General features: G+C 48.2%; 2 protein-coding genes and 1 non-coding gene across 5 annotated transcripts in view; 1 reads left to right on the top strand and 2 right to left on the bottom strand.

Moving 5' to 3' along the window:
* Nucleotides 1–10780, top strand: part of TSFM (Ts translation elongation factor, mitochondrial) — a 25652-nt gene extending 14872 nt beyond the window's left edge. Inside the window, exon 6 of one of the 2 annotated variants that reach the window (XM_010388915.2) lies at nucleotides 10648–10780. In XM_010388915.2, coding sequence (XP_010387217.1) covers nucleotides 10648–10667 — 20 coding nt within the window. In that variant the 3' untranslated portion in view covers nucleotides 10668–10780. Of the gene's footprint in view, nucleotides 1–4692; nucleotides 4770–10647 lie in introns of those variants that run through there. The other variant, XM_010388914.2, reaches the window with a different exon arrangement.
* Nucleotides 1–20352, bottom strand: part of AVIL (advillin) — a 21641-nt gene extending 1289 nt beyond the window's left edge. Inside the window, exons 1-18 of one of the 2 annotated variants that reach the window (XM_010388916.2) lie at nucleotides 18203–20352; nucleotides 16380–16454; nucleotides 15456–15652; nucleotides 13264–13372; nucleotides 13059–13169; nucleotides 12594–12796; nucleotides 12051–12129; nucleotides 11836–11934; nucleotides 10617–10770; nucleotides 10416–10516; nucleotides 9813–9950; nucleotides 9554–9712; nucleotides 8587–8766; nucleotides 5646–5791; nucleotides 5369–5513; nucleotides 4305–4493; nucleotides 2976–3044; nucleotides 1289–1414 (exon numbers count right to left, since the gene is read on the bottom strand). In XM_010388916.2, the coding sequence (XP_010387218.1) occupies nucleotides 1289–1414; nucleotides 2976–3044; nucleotides 4305–4493; nucleotides 5369–5513; nucleotides 5646–5791; nucleotides 8587–8766; nucleotides 9554–9712; nucleotides 9813–9950; nucleotides 10416–10516; nucleotides 10617–10770; nucleotides 11836–11934; nucleotides 12051–12129; nucleotides 12594–12796; nucleotides 13059–13169; nucleotides 13264–13372; nucleotides 15456–15652; nucleotides 16380–16454; nucleotides 18203–18403 (2481 nt within the window). In that variant the 5' untranslated portion in view covers nucleotides 18404–20352. Of the gene's footprint in view, nucleotides 1–1288; nucleotides 1415–2966; nucleotides 3045–4304; nucleotides 4494–5368; nucleotides 5792–8586; nucleotides 8767–9553; nucleotides 9713–9812; nucleotides 9951–10415; nucleotides 10517–10616; nucleotides 10771–11835; nucleotides 11935–12050; nucleotides 12130–12593; nucleotides 12797–13058; nucleotides 13170–13263; nucleotides 13373–15455; nucleotides 15653–16379; nucleotides 16455–18202 lie in introns of both variants that reach the window. The other variant, XM_030938861.1, reaches the window with a different exon arrangement.
* LOC115900102 lies at nucleotides 8381–8485 on the bottom strand. The gene has a single exon (XR_004059782.1). It is a non-coding gene; the product is annotated as a U6 spliceosomal RNA (small nuclear RNA).

The following is a 20352-nucleotide window of genomic DNA, read 5'->3' as shown; positions in this document are numbered from 1 at the left end:
TTGTATTTTTTAGTAGAGACGGGGTTTCACCGTGTTAGCCAGGATGGTCTCGATCTCCTGACCTCGTGATCCGCCCGTCTCGGCCTCCCAAAGTGCTGGGATTACAGGCTTGAGCCACTGCGCCCGGCTTTTTTTTCTTTTTTTTTTTTTTTGAGACAGAGTCTTGCTTTGTCGCCCAGGCTGCAGCGCAGTGGAACGATCTCGGCTCACTGCAACCTCTGCCTCCTGGGTTCAAGCAGTTCTCCTGCCTCAGCCTCCAAGTAGCTGGGACTACAGGCACCCGCCACCCTCTAATTTTTGTATTTTTAGTAGAGACGGGGTTTCACCATATTGGCCAGGCTGGTCTTGAACTCCTGACCTTGTGATCCTCCTGCCTCAGCCTCCCAAAGTGCTGGGATTACAGGTGTGAGCCACCACGCCCGGCCAAGAAATTTATTCTTTTAACTCAGATATGTTAATTCATTCAAGCGAAACTTAAGAATGCTTGCTATCTGCTGGGCACTGTTGTAGGTGCTGAGAAGCTGAGAATATGATGGTGAACAAGACAAAGGTCCTTCCTTTTAAGGATATTACTAGAGGGGGAAATAGGCAGTGAACAAGTATAAAGGGACTGGAGCAGATACGGGAAGCAGTATTAGGGTGGTCAGGAATTGCCTCCTCCCGGGGGGTGACACTGGGGCTGAGACCTACACCATGAGAAGGTGCTGGCGCTGTGGTGATTTGGGAGAGGGATGTTTTCTCAGACACGAGCACTAGCAAGTGTAAAGGCTCAAAGGCTGGAATAAGCATGTTTAAGGAACAGCAAAGCAGCGGCTGTACTGGCTGTAGGGTGGTGAGTGATGAGGGTATTGGTATATGAGATGAAATCAGAGAGCTAGGCAGGGTCCAGATTGTATAGGCCTTCACATTCTTTTTAAAAATGTAGTGGGAAGCTATTCGAGGTGTTTTAAACAGGGCAGTGCCATATGTTTTAAAGATCCCTTTGGCTGTTGCGTGGGGAACGGATTGTAGGAACAGGTGGAAACCAGTTGGATTGTAGTATGTAGTCCAAGATGGCTGCACTAGACTAGTAGCAGAGAGATGGAGAGCAGTGGACAGAAGCTAGCTGATAGACTGATGTAGGTGGAGAGAAAAGAATCAAGAAAGAACCCTGTTTTTTTTTGGTTTGAGCTCCTGGGTAGCTCAGATGTCCATTGAGTGGCTATAGCATGCTGTGCCAGAACTGTCCTAGGCCATTTACTCATGGAGAGCTCCACTTCCAACAGACACAGTTCCTTCAGCCACTCACCTCCTTTTTGGCAGGGTTTACATCCTCAGGTAGCTCCTGATTCTGGTTTTTCAGCAGAACTGCTATAGGGTAATATTTTGACTCACTGTCATTAGAATTCACAGAGAAGGTTGCATTCTTCATGTCCTAGGTAAGATAAGATAAGAATGTAGGCACAGGGAAGACTCCTCAGTGTCTGTATGGTTACAGTTCTAAATGTGTGTAATATTTAACATTTTGACTTGTGACACTTCACCCTCTATAATCATCTTTCAGAGCAATGGTCCCCAAACCTGGCTGCATGTCAGAATCATCTGGGAATAGAAAATATTCAGATTTTGGGGTTATTCTTGGGAAAGGTGATTCAGTAAGTCCAAAGCAAGTCCTGTATAGCCAGTTTGGCATACATGTTGTGCCGGAATCTCATTTGAATATTGGGATCACATACCTTCTCTTAGTACTTTTATTTAGCCTTGCATTTCCAGCCTTTAAATGACTTCAGGTTGTAGTTCTACTTAAATACAATTTAAAGATACTATATCAACATTAGCTTTAGAATCTGAGTTTGTAGGCCGGGTGCGGTGGCTCAAGCCTGTAATCCCAGCACTTTGGGAGGCCGAGACGGGCGGATCACGAGGTCAGGAGATCGAGACCATCCTGGCTAACACGGTGAAACCCCGTCTCTACTAAAATACACAAAAAACTAGCCGGGCGAGGTGGCGGGCGCCTGTAGTCCCAGCTACTGGGGAGGCTGAGGCAGGAGAATGGCGCAAACCCGGGAGGCGGAGCTTGCAGTGAGCTGAGATCCGGCCACTGCACTCCAGCCTGGGTGACAGAGCGAGACTCCGTCTCAAAAAAAAAAAAAAAAAAAAAAAAAAAAAAAGAATCTGAGTTTGTAGAGCACAAAGGACAGAATTGCAGGTTTGAATTCCTGGTGCCATGCACTCCTCCTGAGGTTAAAGAACTGCTGGATTCCTGGCCAGAGGCTCTACGTCTTTTAACCATTAAAATAGGTGTAAATGGTCTAAGTTTCTGTGGATTTCACTGTCAGAAACGAATAAAAATGTCATTTGGGTTAGAAGCTTATTTCTGAAAAATACTGCCAATGACTTTAATCTCTCCTAAATGGCAGAGTTGAATAATAAAACAAGTTTTCATTTTTTTTGTTGTTGTTTTTTTGAGATGGAGTCTCCCTCTGTTGTCCAGGCTGGAGTGCAGTGGCGTCATCTCAGCTCACAGCAACCTCTGCCTCCTGGGTTCAAGCAATTCTCCTGTCTCAGCCTCCCGAGTAGCTGGGACTACAGGCGCCCACCACCACACCCGGCTAATTTTCATATTTTTAGTAGAGATGGGGTTTCACCATATTAGGCTGGTCTCAAACTCTTGACCTTAGGTGATCCACCCGCCTTGGCCTCCCAAAATGCTGGGATTACAGGCATGAACCACCACGCCCAGCCCCATTTTTGTTTTTAAACAGCAAGTCTGTTTGAAAATCTGGAAGTCAGGAAAATAAGGAACTTGGCTGTCAGACCTGCTTGTCTATTGATTACAAAAAATTTTTACATGAAAACAGACAACTATAGTAATACTCCTTAGTAATACTAAGGAGGACATGAGTTTTGCCCATGAGCATCTGTAGCGTTTGTGGGTTCTCTTTGGCTCTGGTTGCCTGTGTGGCTGGCTTCTCCCAAGAGCGAACCTGACTCACAGCAGTGATTCGCATGATAGCAGCAGCATCTCCCAGCTCTTCTTTTAATTGTTCGTATGATTTTCCTGCCTGAGAAGGAGAGAAAACACAAGATGAGGGCTTTCTTATAGGGGAGGGACATCTTAGGTCTGGTCTGTGTCTTCAGGAAAAGCAAAAGAACCAGGGAGTCAGAAGACATTTCAAGTATAAGTAAAAACGAAAATCCCCCCTTTTGGGTCCATGAAGGCTTGAAAGGTGCTTAAACATAATGCACATTCTTTGATGGTAACCCCTCAGTCCTCCCTATAAGATTTAAGAAAGAGCAAGGCCGGGCGCGGTGGCTCAAGCCTGTAATCCCAGCACTTTGGGAGGCCGAGACGGGCGGATCACAAGGTCAGGAGATCGAGACCATCCTGGCTAACATGGTGAAACCCCGTCTCTACTAAAAAATACAAAAAACTAGCCAGGCGAGGTGGCGGGCGCCTGTAGTCCCAGCTACTCGGGAGGCTGAGGCAGGAGAATGGCGTAAACCCGGGAGGCGGAGCTTGCAGTGAGCTGAGATCCGGCCACTGCACTCCAGCCTGGGCGACAGAGCGAGACTCCGTCTCAAAAAAAAAAAAAAAAAGAGCAGTTGAAGGCCAGGCGCGGTGGCTCATGCCTGTAATCCCAGCACTTTGGGAGGCCGAGGCAGGTGGATCACCTGAGGTCAGGGCTTCAAGACCAGCCTGACTAACACGGTGAAACCCCATCTCTACTAAAAATACAAAAATTAGCTGGGCGTGGTGGTGCATGCCTATAATCCCAGCTACTTGGGAGGCTGAGGCAGGAGAATCGCTTGACCCCAGGAGGTGGAGGTTGCAGCCAGCCAGATTGTGCCATTACACTCTAGCCTGGGCGACAAGAGCAAAATTCTGTCTTGGGGAAAAAAAAAAAAAAGTGTTGATTAGGAGTCAGGAAACCTGGCTTTCTGTTGATTAACTGTGACTTTGGACAAATAGCTCATTCTCTTAGCTTCCTTATCAATAAAATAGGGAACAGTACTTCTACTGGCTATCAGGATCATTGTACAGATCAAAAAGATGATGTGTATGGATACTCTTTATAAACTGTTTATACTTCACACTGCTTATTGCTGAGACCTGCTGTGAATTGTCTACCTGGACTTCCTGCTGTGGCAGGTGAAAAAGAGGAGAAAAGAAAAAGGCAGGGAGCAGGACAGGAGTAGGGAAATGAAGTCCTGGTTTCATTGAGCCGTGAATCAGTACCCCACCTTCCTGCCCACTGAGCTGTTCTGAGCTCAGTGAGCTGTTCCTGGCAGGAAGTAAGAGCTTCCCCACTCTCTTTTCTTACACTCCAAATGTTAGGGTCCCAGGCTAGGAACCAGCCTGTGAAGATGGGAGGCTCAAACCCCTGCTTAATGATCAGGATTGGTGTGTCGGGATCTCGGCCACTGGGGTGAGTGTGCAGGTACTGCTGCGCTGTGGCAAGGGCACTCTTCTTCTCCGTTGCATTGGCCTCAGCCCCAATCCACAAGAACACCTGTTATGGTGGAGATGTAATATATGTTGCTGTGTTCATACTAAGTACTAGATCATACACACTACCCTATCTTCCCCCTTTCTTTCGTGAGCAATTCACAGCCTCAGAAAACTTTTTCAGCCTAATTTGTTCAGCAGAGAAAGGATTTCCCAGAATCAGCTTGATGTTTATCATTTTAATTGCTATGTGTATCTTCCAGATCTGCCTTTCCAAATCGGAGCTGTCTCTGAACTTCAGCTTCCTGAATCCAACTTCTTGCAGAACACCTCCTCTTGACTGCTCTAAGCACCTTAAAAATAACACCCTCAAGATGTAGCTCTTCTTTACTAAACTTGTATCTGAGTCTCCACTTCTGATAGGTGGTATCCATCTAGTCACCTAAGGCAGAAACCTGGGAGTTTCCTAGAAACCCCCCATATCCAATGAGTCACCAGGCTGACCAACTTTACCTCCTAAGCATCTGTCAAATCTGTCAACATCCCTCCATCCCTACTCCACTGCCCTTATGTGGACCCACAGTAGCTCTTACTTGACTATGACAATAGGCTACTGACTGCTGTTGTTCCCCCAAAGGCCCATATATCCTCTGCATGTGGAGTCCGTTGCTGTTGATCCTAAGATTAAAAAGTGCATGATGATAGGATGACTTGATTTTTCCAAAGCAAGGTGGGAAAATGCCCAGGATGGTGAGTTTCAAACATCATTCTCAAACATCACCCCTTGCAAAAAAACGGAGGCTTTCTTTTGGTCACTGCTGACAGAGGTTTGATTGAGCTGGGGATGGTCCAGGGCTACCCTGGGTGGGGGTACTACACAAAAACAACCCTTACTGTGGGAGTCTTTGTCATGTTCTGAGTTCTGCAGCTGTGTCTTACCTGGTCCCAGGTATCTAGGAGCATCACGTCACCGGGGTTCAGGTCATCCTGGGTAAAGTCTGTGATCTCAGTGACAATGAATTGGCCAGTCTTATTGGAACATTCAAAGAGACGGGATTGGACATCTAGAATTTCCTGCTGAAGTCTGCAATACAGTCCATTTAAGCGCACCAAGCTGCTTAGAAATGTTTTTAAAACTGAGGTTTTGGCCTTTGTGCAATTCATAAGCCTGGCAGGCAGGGGGAGCCCAGAAGAGGAGGAGGCTGTGTTCCCATACCTTTTATCACTGGCGTAGGGAGTTTTCCCTCCCAGTAGGTACCAGAACTCGGCGGACTCCTGGCCCTCGGCCACAGTGTTCTCGCTGCCATCACAGAGAAGGCTGGCCAGCTCCTTAGCCATTGCCCGCTCATCCCCACTAGACCCCTGAGAGTGGGGCGAGGAGAGCACAAGTGTTAGTTGCACAGGGACACTTTGACGTGGAAAGGAAAGCATCTGAGACTAATAACTCTGTGTGCCAGGATCAGCTACCAAGCCACAGTCCCTCAGCCTGGGAAGACAGACAAGTTTGTTCTAGTGCTGGGGAGTGGGGAGGAAAACAGTGTGGGGCAAAAAGCAGGACTAGGCTTTGAAACCCACAGTGGGTGTTGGCAAAAGCTACCTTCGTTTCAGCTTCAGTTGGAATTTAAGCACCTACTTTTGATTTTTTTTGTTTTAGAGAAAAAATTTAAATTTATTTTTAAAAGTACATACAGTAAAATATACTCTTTTGACATACAATTCTAAGAATTTTGACAAACAGAATCATGTTACTGTCACCACAATAAAGGCACAGAACAGTTTCTTCCTCAGTCTCTCCCAAAATTATCTGGGGCCGTGACCCCTTTGGAGTCAAAGCCTCTGTGAATCCTTAACCTCTGGTAACCACGAATCTATTCTCCATCACTATAGTTTTGCCTTTTCCAGAATGCTATATGTGGAGTCATACAATATTTAGCCTTTGAGTCTGGCTTCTTTCTCTTAGCAGAATGCATTTGAGATCTCTGTTGTGTTTACCAGCGGCTCATCCCTTTTTATTGCTGAGTAGTTTTCCATCATGTGGATGTACTACTGTTCGTTTATCCATTTTCCAGTTGGGTTTTTTCTGATAATGAATAAAGGTGCTATAAACATTTGTGCATAGGTTTCTGTGTGAAGATAGTTTTTTATTTTACTTGAGTAAATACCCAGGAATAGGATTGCTGGATCATATGGTAAATGTATGTTTAACTTTGTAAGAAACTGTCAGCTGGGCGTGGTGACTCCCCACTGTAATTCCAGCACTTTGGGAGGCTGAGGCAGGTGGATCACCTGAGGTCAGGAGTTCGAGACCAGCCTGGGCAACATGGCGAAACCTTGTCTCTACTGAAAATACAACAATTAGCTGAGTGTGGTGGCACATGCCTGTAATTCCAGCTACTTGGGAGGCTGAGGTAGGAGAATCACTTGAACCCAAGAGGCAGAGGTTGCAGTGAGCTGAGATTGCATCACTGCACTCCAGCCTGGCTGACAGAACGAGACTCTTAAAAAAAAAAAAATTGAAACTATCGAAATGTTTTCCAAAAGCTGTACCATTTTGCAGTCCTGCCAGTGATGCATGAAAATTCCTGTTGCTCTGCATCCTTGCTCACATTTTATATTGTCAGTTTTTTTTAGCCATTCTAATAGATGTGTAGTGGTTATCTCATTGTGATTTTGATTTGCATCTCCCTAGCGACTAATGATGTTAAGCATCTTTTCCTATTCAATTCTTTTTTGTAAAATAATTTTAGTGCATTTTATTTTATTTTGAGAGGGAGTCTTGCTCTGTTGGCCAGGCTGGAGTACAGTGGTGCGATCTTGGCTCACTGCAACCTCCACCTGCTGGGTTTGAGCAATTCTCCTGCTTCAGCCTCCGGAGTAGCTGGGACTACAGGCACACACCACCACGCCCAGCTAATGTTTTGTATTTTTAATAAAGGCGGGGTTTCACCATGCAGGCCAGGCTGGTCTCAAACTCCTGACCTCAGGTGATCTGCCTGCCTCAGCCTCCCAAAGTGCTGGGATTACAGGCGTGAGCCACCGTGCCCGGCCTTAGTGCATTTTAATCCACTGTTGCAATATGAATTGACATAATATTTTGTATTTTTGTTCTGTATTAGTGCCTGTCTGTTAGAGTCCACCAAACTCATATGGGAAGATTGACTTATCCAGCCTCCATCTGCATAGAAATTTATGAGATTTTTGCTACGTGTAAGCAGGGTTTTCAGTGAGTTTCTTTTTTTTTTCTTTTTCTTTTTTTTTTTTCGAGATGGAGTTTCATTCTTGTTGCCCAGACTGGGGTGCAGTGACGCAATGTCGGCTCACCGCAGCCTGGGTTCAAGTGATCGTCCTGCCTCAGCCTCCCGAGTAGCTGGGATTATAGGCATGAGCCACCACCCCGGCTAATTTTGTATTTTTAGTAGAGACGGGTTTTTCCATGTTGGTCAGGCTAGTCTTGAACTCCCGACCTGAGGTGATCAGCCCACGTCGGCCTGCCAAAGTGCTGGGTTTATAGGCGTGAGCCACCGTGCCCAGCCTTCAGTGAGTTTCTAATTGGAGTCTGATTGTGGAGAATGTTGGTGTTCCCTTTGAAGATTCCTTAGGAAAAAGGCTTCTCTTTTTGAGGACTGCTCCAGCCTACTCTTTTTTTTTTTTTTTTTTTGAGGTGGAGTCTCATTCTGTCGCCCAGGCTGGAGTATAGTGGTACAATCTCGGCTCACTGCAACCTCCGCCCCCCAACCGGTTCAAGATTCTTCTGCCTCAGCCTCCCGGGCAGCTGGGACTATAGGTGCGCGCCACCGCACCCGGCTAATTTTTGTATTTTTAGTAGAGACGGGGTTTCACCATGTTGGCCAGGCTGGTCTTGAACTCCTGACCTCATGGTCCGTCTGCCTCAGCCTCCCAAAGTGCTAGGATTACAGGAATGAGCCACTGCACCCGGCTTTTTTTTTTTTTTTAAATATGGAACGCTTCACGAATTTGCATGCCATCCTTGCACAGGGACCATGCTAATCTTCTCTGTAGCGTTCCAATTTCAGTTATGTGCTGCCGAAGCTAGCACTCTAACCTACTCTAGGTCCTTTGACCTTGCTGACAGGAGGAGGGGACTGCAGGTCTGGGCTCCCAGGGGCTGGTCTGACCCCTGGGCCCAGCCATCCTACCTTGCCATACCACAGGTAGTGCTCTGCCTGAGTTCGCAGCAGAAAGACATCGTTGGAGTTTAGGGAGGAAGCAAAGGCTGGAACCTCCACTGCTTTGGTGTTAGATTTGTCATTTCCATGAATTTGGAAGAGTCTTACTGGAGGGTCGGGCTCAGCATTTCCCTTCCTGGAAGTCCCACCCTAGAGAGAAGAAAAGCAGAGTCCAGATCTAAGGAGCAGCATGTGAGCAGAGCACTAGAGGAGCTGTTGTGGGAAATGTGAATGTTGTAATACTAGGTTTGCCCTTGAGGAGCTTCTAGGCTCACTGGAAAGGGTCAGGGTGAGCTGGAGTTACGGTACCAATAACAACAGCTTTCATTCTGAGAACTTTATCATATGCCAGGCTCTGTGACAGGTGCCTTACCTACATCATTTCATTGATCCTCATAACTCTATGAAGTAGATGTTATTATTCCACAGTATAGATGAGGAAACTGAGACTTGGAAACTTGACTAGTAAATACAAGGTTAAGACTTGACCCCAAACTTGTGTGATATCAAGCATGTGACATTATGCATTGCTTGGTGGTGCTTCAGCCAGGGCTTCATGGAAGAAGTGGGACTTGAATTTGAAAGGGCACATCTGCAGCAGGAGGGGCATGGTGTGGCACACGTGAGGTCTAATGAGGAGACCCACCTGACTGGAGTGGAGGGTGCAGGTTAGGGAGCTGAGGGTGGTGCACCTGCATAGGTAATATGGGTTAGGTTATGAAATACCTTGAACATAATTTAGATAGTGGTTCAGACTTGAAGCCCTAGGCAGTTGGGATTCACTTGACTGTCTTAGAGGGATTAACCCCCTTCTTCCTCTGTCTAATCCAAGCCTGACTCCCTACCCGACCCCTCCTCTGCTTGCCAATAGTCCCATGCTGGTTTGTTAATTTGGAACGTTCCAGCTCATGGTGTAATTTTATCAGAGCATCCTCACCTCAAAGATAACTAGCTTCCCTTTGAAGATGGCCATGAAGTGGCGTGGCTCCGTCCCCATCCTGACTCGAACCTGCACAGCGGCCCCGTCAAACTGCCGATCCACCTCCACTGCCTGGTATGCTGAGGCTGCCAGCTCGTCCTGTGAGGCATGGCGGCCCTGCAGTGGTGAGAGGCCATGAAAGACCCATGCTCCCCGCCCCAGCCCAGTGGCCAGAGGACGCATCAGGATCCAAAGCTGAAGCCTGTGCCAGGCCTACCTGCCAGATGTATAAGATGTGATGTGGCTTCCAGTTCACCTCGTATGTGTAGAGGACCAGATAACAGTCTCCCCCATAAAAGAAGCCATACCATTGATATTCCACAGGGACCAGCTCCAGGTTCTCAATTCTCCAGACCTGGGCATGGAGGGAGACACCGTTTTCCAGAGATAGGGGGCTGGGAAGGGCTAGGCTACGCTAAAGGGAGAATCCAAGTGGGGAAGGTGCTGACATTTACTCCATGTTCTCTTTCTCCCTCTGGTTCTGTCCCAGTGCTGAGGACTCATCACATTTGCATGATTTGAATCCTGAGATGAACTGGGCCATCCTAGTCAGGAGCATCCCATCATGGCTCAGTCTTTGTAAGGCTGAGTGATGATTTGAATAGATCTTCCAAGTGAGATATTGATAGCACATTTGAGGATGTGTGTCTCTTTCCCCTGAAAACTCTACAGACCCGCAAGACTCTTAGAGAAGACTCCTGAGGTGCCGGAGGGTAAAGGGAAAACAAAGCAGACTCTGAATCACCTGCACCCCTGCCCCCAGCACAACAGCCAGGAAGGCCAGTGCTGCCTGCCCTGATATTTGAATCATTGGGCTTACCTCAACTTTTCCGCTGCCATCATCAACCATTCTTTCCTGGGCAGCTACCTCTGGCTTGGTGTGTAGCAGAGTCACGTCAAATTTATCCTGAAAAACTTTAGCTGTGGAGAAAGGGTTGGGAAAAGCCGAGTGAGTAAGAAGCATCTGTGCCTGCCTTTCTAGGGTCCCAGCAGTGAGAGGATGATCTGGGGGCAATCTCACCAATTTTACCAATGCTGAATGTTTTCCCCAGGCCCATGGTCTGGTCCTTGACTGACCACTTCTGGAACAGCTGCTTGAACATGGCCGACTCAGCACCATCGTTGACAGTCTCCACATTGGTGCTGCTGGGGTAGCCCTTCATCTTGATGAAGCCCTGCAGAGCCACCCATTCCCAAAGGCAGGTCAGTTGTGGATTACACTGAGTTCTTTGCTTGTCTGGTAATTCACCTCTTTGAAGCCACATGATAAGAGTCTCCCCTCTGGGAGTCAGTCAAATTCTAACTCACTTCTATCTAAGGACCAAGGTACCTGCCTAAAAAAAATGAGTGGAACATTTTTGGATCTCTGTATTGACTTGTGGTGATTATGATTGTTAATTTTTTGGAAGATTATGCTGTGTTCTTTCAGTACTTTTGTACTTACTGACTTTGCATCACATCCGTTTGCTCATTTATTGCTTTGTAAGTGCATCTTGCTTGGTTCATCTGCATGGATCTGCACAAATATAAGCTCCTTGAGGACAGGGCCGTTAACCTTGATATGTGATGTCTCCTTCAATAATAACAGCCACCTTTTATTCAGCAGGTGCTGTGTGCCAAGAACTGTTCTGAGTGCTTTTTTTTTTTTTTTTTTTTTTTTTGAGACAGAGTCTCACTTTCACCTAGGCTGGAATGCAGTGGCATGATCTTGGCTCACTGCAACCTCTGCCTCCCGGGTTCAAGTGATTCTCCTGTCTCAGCCCCGCCAGGTAGCCCTGACTACTGGCATGTGCCACCATGCCTGGATAATTTTGTTTTGTACCTTTAGTAGAGACAGGGTTTCACCATGTTGGCCAGGCTGGTCTCGAACTCCTTACCTCAGGGGATCCACCTGCCTCGGCCTCCCAAAGTGCTGGGATTACAGGCATGAGCCATCGCGCCCAGCCCTGAGTGCTTTACAAATGATATTTAATCCTCACAATAACCCTAGGAGATGGTATGATCCCATGTTAGATATGGGGAAACTGAGGCCCGGAGGTGTTAAGTAGTCTTTCCCAGAGCACTCAGCTGGAAAAGGCAAAACCTGGATTTGAATCCCAGTTTGTCTGCCTGACTTTGCAGTCCATGTATGTAAGCACAGTGTTATATGCTCACATACCTAGCATGACTTTGTGAAGTGACACACCTGAAGTGCTCTTAGCAGAATTATTTGAACAGTATTGCACATCTGTAGCTCCTACCAGCGCTTTAGACATGGCTGCCTGTTTTTCAGCCTTTGTGGCTCCTTTTCCTTTCCACACGTAGATTTTGGTTCCACTTTGGTCCAGGATGTAGCAGTCCTAAAGCAGCCAGAGATAGGTATGGTTGCTCAAGACCAGAAGGAAGATTTTGCTCAGGGTCTGCTTCTGAAGCAGGTCTGGCTACCCCAAGCTAAGGCTCCCCAAACTCTACTTACATCATGGTTCAGTAAGTCCTGGACCAGAGGCCTCGTTGCTACCTCTGTGACTGCCAGCTGCCCAGGTGAATCTGAGACACTGGAGAAGGGGAGAGATTAGCCTGTGCCTTTTCCTCTGTAAAGCATCTTGTAGTCAACTAGATATTGTTCTGGTTTGGTTTTAGTTTGGAGTTTCTGGGTAGAGTGTGACTTCCTAATAAGATAGCCATGACTTGAGTGAGGACAGGAATGTGCAGACTCTTTTCTTTGGTGGAGACTTTTGTTCATCTCTGTCCCAAACATTATCCCTTCCACATCCCTGGGCGTGTGTAGGCCAGAGTAAAGGAAAGGTCTCCTCAAGAGATCAGGAGAGTTGCTAACAAGAACAACTGCCTCCTTGAGCAGGGGATCTCTAGGCTTTCTAGGAGCTGCATTTGAAAAGGACTAAGAAGAAAACCAGATGACTACACCCAAAACAAGAAGCCAAGCAGAGGTGGCTGATATTCTAGGGGACACCTTCCCCCTGACCCCAGCTTCCAGCTAAAGCCACGTTTAGTTACTCACTGATACAACATGATATTTGATTTCTGCTGCTGATCTATGATCTCATCAGGGACTGCAGGCTTGATAATGGAGCGTCGGCCAAGGGTGTCCTGAAGGACCTTCATCAGCTCTGGGCTGGCTGCCTCCTTGTCTCCCTCGATCACTCCTATTTCAGCACGGCCTCCTCTCTCCCTGTCTCGAATATCCTTTGCCAGAAGCATAGCCTGTCAGAGAAACCCAAGGGAGTCCTCAGCTCCTCTGGGACCCCTTTCTGCCTGATGTCTTTGGGGAGAACAGCCTAGATCCCAGACACAGGAGTTACTCGGATGCTGAGGAGTCCAGGGTGAGTCACAAACTCACACACTTGGCCTGTCTCCAAGACAGATTCTACTCAAAGGCAGGGCTCCACCTTGATTCTTGGGGAAGAGCCAGCATGGAGGGAAGAAGAAAGGAACTTGAGAGAGTGCTAAGGCTAGGAAGCCATACCTTCATGCGCTCCCCACTGTTGCTCTCTGGGCCATTCCATTGGATGATGACTTTCCCAAGGTCCAGCAAGAAGACATCACCTCGGTTGAAACTGTCCCAGCTCATTTCCACCTGTCGATGAGAGGTAAACATTGTTCAGGAGGAATTCTTAGAATTCTTAGGTAGAGAAATCCTGGGCCCGGGGCAGACAGTGTGCAGGACTAACCTCAGTGGCCCTGATGTTTCTTTTCCCCTTCACATGTAGCAGCCGCTTCACATTGTAGGTGTTGGTCTCCACATGCTTCATCCCAGAGGCGACACCCCCCTTCTTGTAGCTAAGGGAACATCCATTCAGTTATTTGAGTGCCTGCTATGTGCTAGGTTCTGGGGAGACAGTGGTAAATTACACAGATGCAGCCTCACTCGTGTGATGCTGACAGTACATCAGCAAGGTAAATACAGACGGTGGCAGCTGCTGCCCCACAAATAGACTGGGTGAATGACTTTCTGGTAGCGAGTCGGGGCAGTCTTCTCTGAAGAAGTGACATTTGAGCTGAGATACTACAAGGAAAATGAACCGATACCCAGAGGAATAGTGCTCCAGGCAGAGGAGACATCAGTGATGAAGACCCCCTGCACAGAGGGCATGTTTTGTTCCAGGAACTGTCTGAATGCCAGTGTGTCACTAGCAGAGGGGTACAAGTTGGGCCGCAGCAGAAGCATTAATGACTCCACAGCCTTAAGACCACCTACTCTAGGAATCAGCTCGCCCGCCCTGGCACTCAGTCCAGCCCAACCTCCAAGCCAGGCGTCCTGCACTTTAAAGGAATGCAGAAGGTAGCCCTGGAGCAGAGGGGCTTTGTCCTTGGGTTCCCCACTGGCTCAGTGTGGTCCTCTGTGCCCTGAAGGGCCTCAGTCAGTGCAGACTGCTGACCTGCAAGAAGCTGATCTTGGCCCGGCCTCACAATTCTCAAGCTCATTGGAATTCCTCTTTTTGTTTTAATATCAGGGGCAAAGTTTTGAGTTAAACTTGTCAGTTGATGGAACATTATCATCGGCCTTCACTCCCTGTCTTGTGTTAGGTGTCTGTGCATTCCCTTTACCTGCTTGCCCTACTCCCATTCCTTTCCCCATACGCTTCCATTCTAACTGTTGACCTTTTCATTTTCATTCTAGTAAACTGTGCCCCGCCCCTCCTTTTTTTTTTTTAAAGACAGGGTCTCACTCTGTCACCCAGGCTAGAGTTCAGTAGTGCAATCATGGCTCATTGCAGCCTTGACCTCCTGGGCTTAAGTGATGCTCATCAGGGACTGCAGGCTCGATAACTGAGGGCTCGATACCCTCAGCCCATGGAGTAGCTAGGACTATAGGAGTGCACCACCATGCCTGGCTAGCTTTTTTACAAAGTATTATTTTGTAGAGATGGGGATCTCACTATGTTGCCTAGGCTGGTCTTGAACTCTTGGGCTTAAGCGATCCTCCTGCCTCAGCCTCCCAAAGTGCTGGGATTACAGGCGTGAGCCACCATGCCCAACCTGTCATGTTGTTTTGTGTGCATGGTTTTGTTTTGTTTGAGATGATGTCTTGCTCTGTCATGGAACTGGAGGGCAGTGGCGCGATCTCAGCTCATTGCAACCTCCGCCTCCTGGGTTCAAGTGATTCTCCTGCCTCAGCCTCTCGAGTATCTGGCATTACAGGTACGCGCCACCACACCCGGCTAATTTTTGTATTTTTAGTAGAGACGGAGTTTCACCATGTTGACCAGGCTGGTCTTGAATTCCTGACCTTGTGATCTGCCTGCCTTGGCCTCCCAAAGTGCTGGGATTACAGGCATGAACCACCACGCCCGTCCATGCATGTGCTTTTTAAAACAGAAATTGGCATTCTGTTATATGTCTTAGTCTGTTTCTTACTTTGTGTGCTAAGCACCATGTTTGTGAGCTCTGTCCTTGTGTTAGGTGTGTATCTAATCTGTTGCTTCTGGTTACTGCATAATACTCCATGGTGTGCATGTCCTGTCTCCCAGTTATGGACATCTATGTTGCCTGCAGCTTCCTAACATCATTAATGAGGCTGCTATGAACAGTGTGGTCCATGTGTCCTTATGGACATGGATACATGAGGATTTCTGGGAGTTACACACGCAGAAGTGCGATTTGCAAGTGGCACTGACTACTCTCCAGGATGCTGCACTAGTCCATACTTCCATCAGTAGGACACGAGGGCTCCTATTTCCCCATAGCCTTGCCAACACTTGTCACCTCCCAGCTGTTTAATTTGCTACTCTAGTGGGTGGAAGTGACAGCTTTGTTTTGATTTGCATTTCTCTGATTACTTTCTTGATATGCATGTTGGCCTTTTGGGTTTCCTCCTCTGTAAACTGCTGTTTCTGTCCTTACTCTGTGCACCCCTACTCACATGATGCCCTGCTTGAAGTAGCCACGGAAGGTGTCTGACTCATGGTACTGGACCTCTCGGTGCTGCACAGGGCTGCCTCCCAGGTAGTCGTCCAGCTGTGTGGTGTAGATGGCTGCACAGCTCTGCTCATCCTGGGAGGAGTCCTTCCCGATCCAGAAGTGGATGTCCTGGGATAGGAGACTGGCCACTCTCCGGGTCTGGGATGTAGTCAGAGAGATCTGGTCAGGGGGCAGCTCACTCCCCCTTTGCTGGTAGCCCCTCTGTCATGGGGAGAATGCAGCACATGTGTCTGCCCTTGGCAGACTGAGGGCCCTCTCTCCTGCGGTGGATGCAGGAGCTGCCCTGGCACCCAAGCAGACCTGCGATCATGGCATAAGCTTTGGCAGCCCAAATTCCTCCCCACATCTGGGTAAAGTTGACAGCTTGTTGTTCCCCAAATAAATAGAGACCAATGGGGATCTTTTCCCAGCCAGGTTGCAGGCTTACCTCACAGGTCCCCTTGGTCCCTTACACTCACACAGCTGGCACAGTGCTGATCTGTACACCTACACAGCCCTGTCAGCACCGTTCATGTGAGTCTCCTCCATGAGAATAAGCACTTTGAGGCTAGAGACAGGCCTTGCATTTATCTGGCCTTCTTTCACACCACTTTAATGTGGGACCTAGGCCTGGGAGAAGTGCTGCTTGTGGGTGGCTCACTGAGGTTCAGACTGAGGGTCATACCCCCATCCTCTGATGCAGAATTAAAAACCCAGGCCTAATGATGGCCTTTGATAGACTGGAGGTCTGCTGCATAGCACTGAGGAACCACTGAGACTGATACCAGGGACTATCTTCACTCACCAGCACATCTCCCAGTAGAGTCCAAGAACTGGCCCCAGGGGAGAAGCTCACAGGAGTGGGGAGGAGGAGGAGGGTGCTCACCGAGAGGATGACGTAGCAGTCCCCCTCATAGAAGTTGCCATGGGTGCTCACAGGCACCAGTGCCAGCTCCATTTTCTGGAAGGACAAGGGTATAGGCTACATTCCCTCCCACCTCCCTTCCCCACGAGCCTCCCTCTCCTCTCTGTTGTTTGGCGCAGGTGGTGGGGAGAAGGAAGGGAGATGTTCCCAGTGACCTTATAGGACGTGAGGCAGCCAGCCACAGGGTTAATGTAGCCACTTCTCTGGCTTCTGTGAGCTCTGCTTGCGTCACCCCGGATCTGAATCTGGTCCCTATCCTGCTTTCCCTTGCCCTATTCTCTCCACTTCCCACCCTGTCTTATCTTGCACTGTTGTGGGAAGCCTGTGAGCCACCTTCAGCCCTTTGCTGGATATAAACAACCAAGTACAAACCCTTCTCTGAGCTGTTGTGCCAGAACCTCCAACGCTCTTCCCAATGCTGACCACAGGGTGCTGGACCAGACCCATGTAGGAAAGAACACTTGGATTCTGCGGGGCCTTGGGAGGTGGAGGATAACATTTGGAGAGTGCCAGCGGTCAGCAGGGCTCTGTGCCAAGTGTCTTATATTTGGAGTCTGGGTCGGGGCCCTGATTTGTCACTGCATGTATGGCTTGGCCCTGGAGGACTGTTCATACAGCCTTCATGTAGATTTTTCATCACACTCTCCAAGTGAGGGAAACTTGCAGCCATACTTGTGTGTGTTCTGTGTAAAATGTGTTAAATGTTAAATATACTGCAATTCTGGTAACCGTGTTTTAGTACCTGTTAGTTATTTTTGTTTGCTTGTTTGTTTGTTTTGAGACGGAGTCTCTCTCTGTCGCACAGGTTGGAGTGCAGTGGCACTATCTCGGCTCACTGCAAGCTCCACTTCCCGGGTTCATGCCATTCTCCTGCCTCAGCCTCCCAAGTAGCTGGGACTACAGGTGCCCGCCACCACGCCCAGCTAAGTTTTTGTATTTGTAATAGAGGCGGGGTTTCACCATGTTAGCCAGAATGGTTTCCATCTCCTGACCTCGTGATCTGCCCGCCTCGGCCTCCCAAAGTGCTGGGATTACAGGCGTAAACCACTGCACCCGGCCAGTACCTGTTAGTTTTTAAGGAAACTGGAAGCCTTAAAACAATGGAAGTGACCTGGGCCTCACAATCTCTGCGAGGCTTGCTGGAGAGCTGACTCCCCCTCCTGGTTGAGAATAGTGAAGTGAGGCATTACCTCTGGGTTTTATGCAGCAGCAACTGACTGGGCTCGGGGCGGGGGTTAGGGGGAATCTTCGTATCTGGCAGGTGGAGCTGCCCAGACCAGGGTGGTTCCTAGCTATGGATTGCTGGAGCTCACAGCCACACAGAGTGGCCCAAGCCCAAGAGGAGATGGGCTGAACAGCGCCTCATCTCTGCAGTGACCCCTCACCTCTCCCCATATTGTGTAGGAGCCAGGGTGCCCTGTGGAAGACATGTTCCATTTTTCTGATGGAAGCTGCCAGGAATCTGCTGAGTAGGTCCCACCTGTCTTTCCAGGGTGTTTCCTGCAAGTGCAGACTCACTGAGCAGGTGGCTGGCTAAAGGACAAGCTTGTTTTTGCCTGAAGCCCTGCTCTTCGGGTCTGAACATTTCCTCCACCTGCCAGCCACCTGCTTTGAGCACCCAGGAGAGGTAAAGGATGGGAAATAGGTACTTTGATGCTGCCTCTCATTCTCCTCAAACCATAGGCTAAGGGGTGCTGGCGGACTGTTGCCTAGCAGCCCCAGGCAGCCAGACTCTGCTTCCAGACTCCAGTAGTCACAGGTAAGGTGCCTCCAGCCCAGCTCACCTCTATTCTCCAGACGATGATCCCAGGGTCATTGTCCACAGCCCTGAAGGCACTGGTCAGAGACATGGTGCTTGTCTTTCCAAGACTGAAAAGAACACAGGGGAGATGATGCCTCTCGCCATAATGGGCATCAATCCAGTTTTTCTGCCGAGTGGCTTCCCAGTCTGTTGTCAGCCATCTTGCCACACCCTTGTGGTGCATCCCTGCACCATTTCACAATGATGGGGTCAAGGACTTGTCCGTCCAAGTGCACATGGTGAGCCTGGCTGGCCCAGGGATTACCACCTATGAGTTCTGCTTCTCACCTGCCACTGCCCTTAACAGCTCTGGTAATCGTCATGGTTATTTACCAAAGGGGTGATAAATATGTTAAGCCCTGTATTGATTCACTTTGCATATGTTATCTCTAATTTTCAGAAGGTGATTTTCTTCATCTTACGTTGTGTGAATTTGAGGTTTAGAAAGGCTGAATAACTTGTACAAGATCACACTCTAGAATGAAATCCTTATTTGATCCCCAAACCTATGCTTCTAGCCACTTTGATGTACTACAACCCTTTCTAAACCAATCTAAGTTCAGTGGCATTTGGAAAGAAAAGCTAGTCAGAAAAAATATTTCCAAACTCAGTTGCCTTCTCTCACTCATTCCCTCTAATTCTTCCCAAGTTCCCTGCTTGCAAGGCCTTCTCCACAGTCAACTTTGACCTTCTCTTTGGCTTTTATCTTTTTTTTTGAGTAAACTATTCTAAAACTCAAACAACCCTTCCTTCTTTTGTCATATGACTACTATATTTCCTGTGCTTTCCAGATACAAAGGAAAGTAAAATGGCAGGGCTGGGCCTGGGACAAAGGGTTCTGGGTGCCAGCAGGGTGTGGCCTGGTCTGGCCTGTGGACAGATGGCTTCCTTTCTCCCTCCCACACAGACCCAAGCTTCTCTGTGGAAGTATGAACCTCAGACACTTGGACGTCTCCAGTTCTTTCAGGATTGGGCAAGTCAGGGTGGGGAGAGGGAGGAAGTGGTAAAGATCTAAGTCTGTGTGGGTCGTGTACCGTCTGTATTCAAGGAGCATCTTGAGTAATTAAGCACCTACTCATGTCCAAGGTCACGTAGAGGCTTTATAGAATTAAAATACCTGCTCTCAAGGAGCTTGAAATCTGATAACATGCATAATTAATGTAAATCTAGATTAATTTCTCCTGACAGGCAAAGGAAAAAGGATGGGGTTGATGGATTTACATAAGATTTAAAAATTCACCCAGAAAGGACTGTATGGATTTTTGCTATTTGGGGACATACTGTGCTTGTTAAGAGGAACATGTCTGACCATTGTTTTCTTGAACCTTGATGGACAAAGCCAAGTTGGAGAACATGCGCCATCTAGTATGGACTTTGGCAAAAAACCATAAAGCACAAAGCAAACTCCCTTTGTCTACTGCTGTAACAGGACTAAAGCAAGGCAATGGTGCGGAGCAGCCAGTGTTTGAGAATTTAATTTGATAACTTGTGCTGCCCCACCCTGTGCTGCTCAGAATTGCCAGGAAATAATGGTGTTTGGGTTTTCTTCAGACCCTACGTAGCAGTCATTAAAGACAAAAGCCATGAGCCAATTGGGGGAAGGGGACAAAGGCCAGTGAATTTATTCCTTGGAGACAGAACTGTCACCCTGGTAAAAGCCAAACCAGCCAGCAGCAGTTAGGACTGTGAGCCTCAGAGGCTGAAACCTGTCCCATTTCCCAGCAGGAATTTAGGATTCAAGAAGCTCACTGGGCCAGGCACCCGGAATGCAAGAGGATAAACTCCAGGAAGGCACTTCCTGCCACACTGGAACACACAGAAAACACAGTTCTAACATCAAAGTCTCCCAAAGCTGGGTCTCTCCTTCTCTCCTCCCTAAATCCTAATTCAGTGTTCTTTGAGGGGACTACAGAAACCCCTTGGGTGGGGGGCACAGTTTTGAGGTTAAAAGCCTTTAATTCTCAGAGATGCCCTTATGGATGGACCCTGAGCAGAGGAAGCTGTTTTTTGTTGTTGTTTTTGAGACAGGGTCTTGCTCTGTCACCCAGGCTGGAGTGCAGTGGTACGATCGCATCTCACTGCAACCTCCACCTCCTGGGCTTAAGTGATCCTTCTGCCTCAGCCTCCTGAGAA

This window comes from Rhinopithecus roxellana, chromosome 10, assembly GCF_007565055.1.
Source record: "Rhinopithecus roxellana isolate Shanxi Qingling chromosome 10, ASM756505v1, whole genome shotgun sequence".
Lineage (NCBI taxonomy): Eukaryota > Metazoa > Chordata > Mammalia > Primates > Cercopithecidae > Rhinopithecus > Rhinopithecus roxellana.
This window is presented reverse-complemented; position numbering and strand designations above follow the sequence as displayed.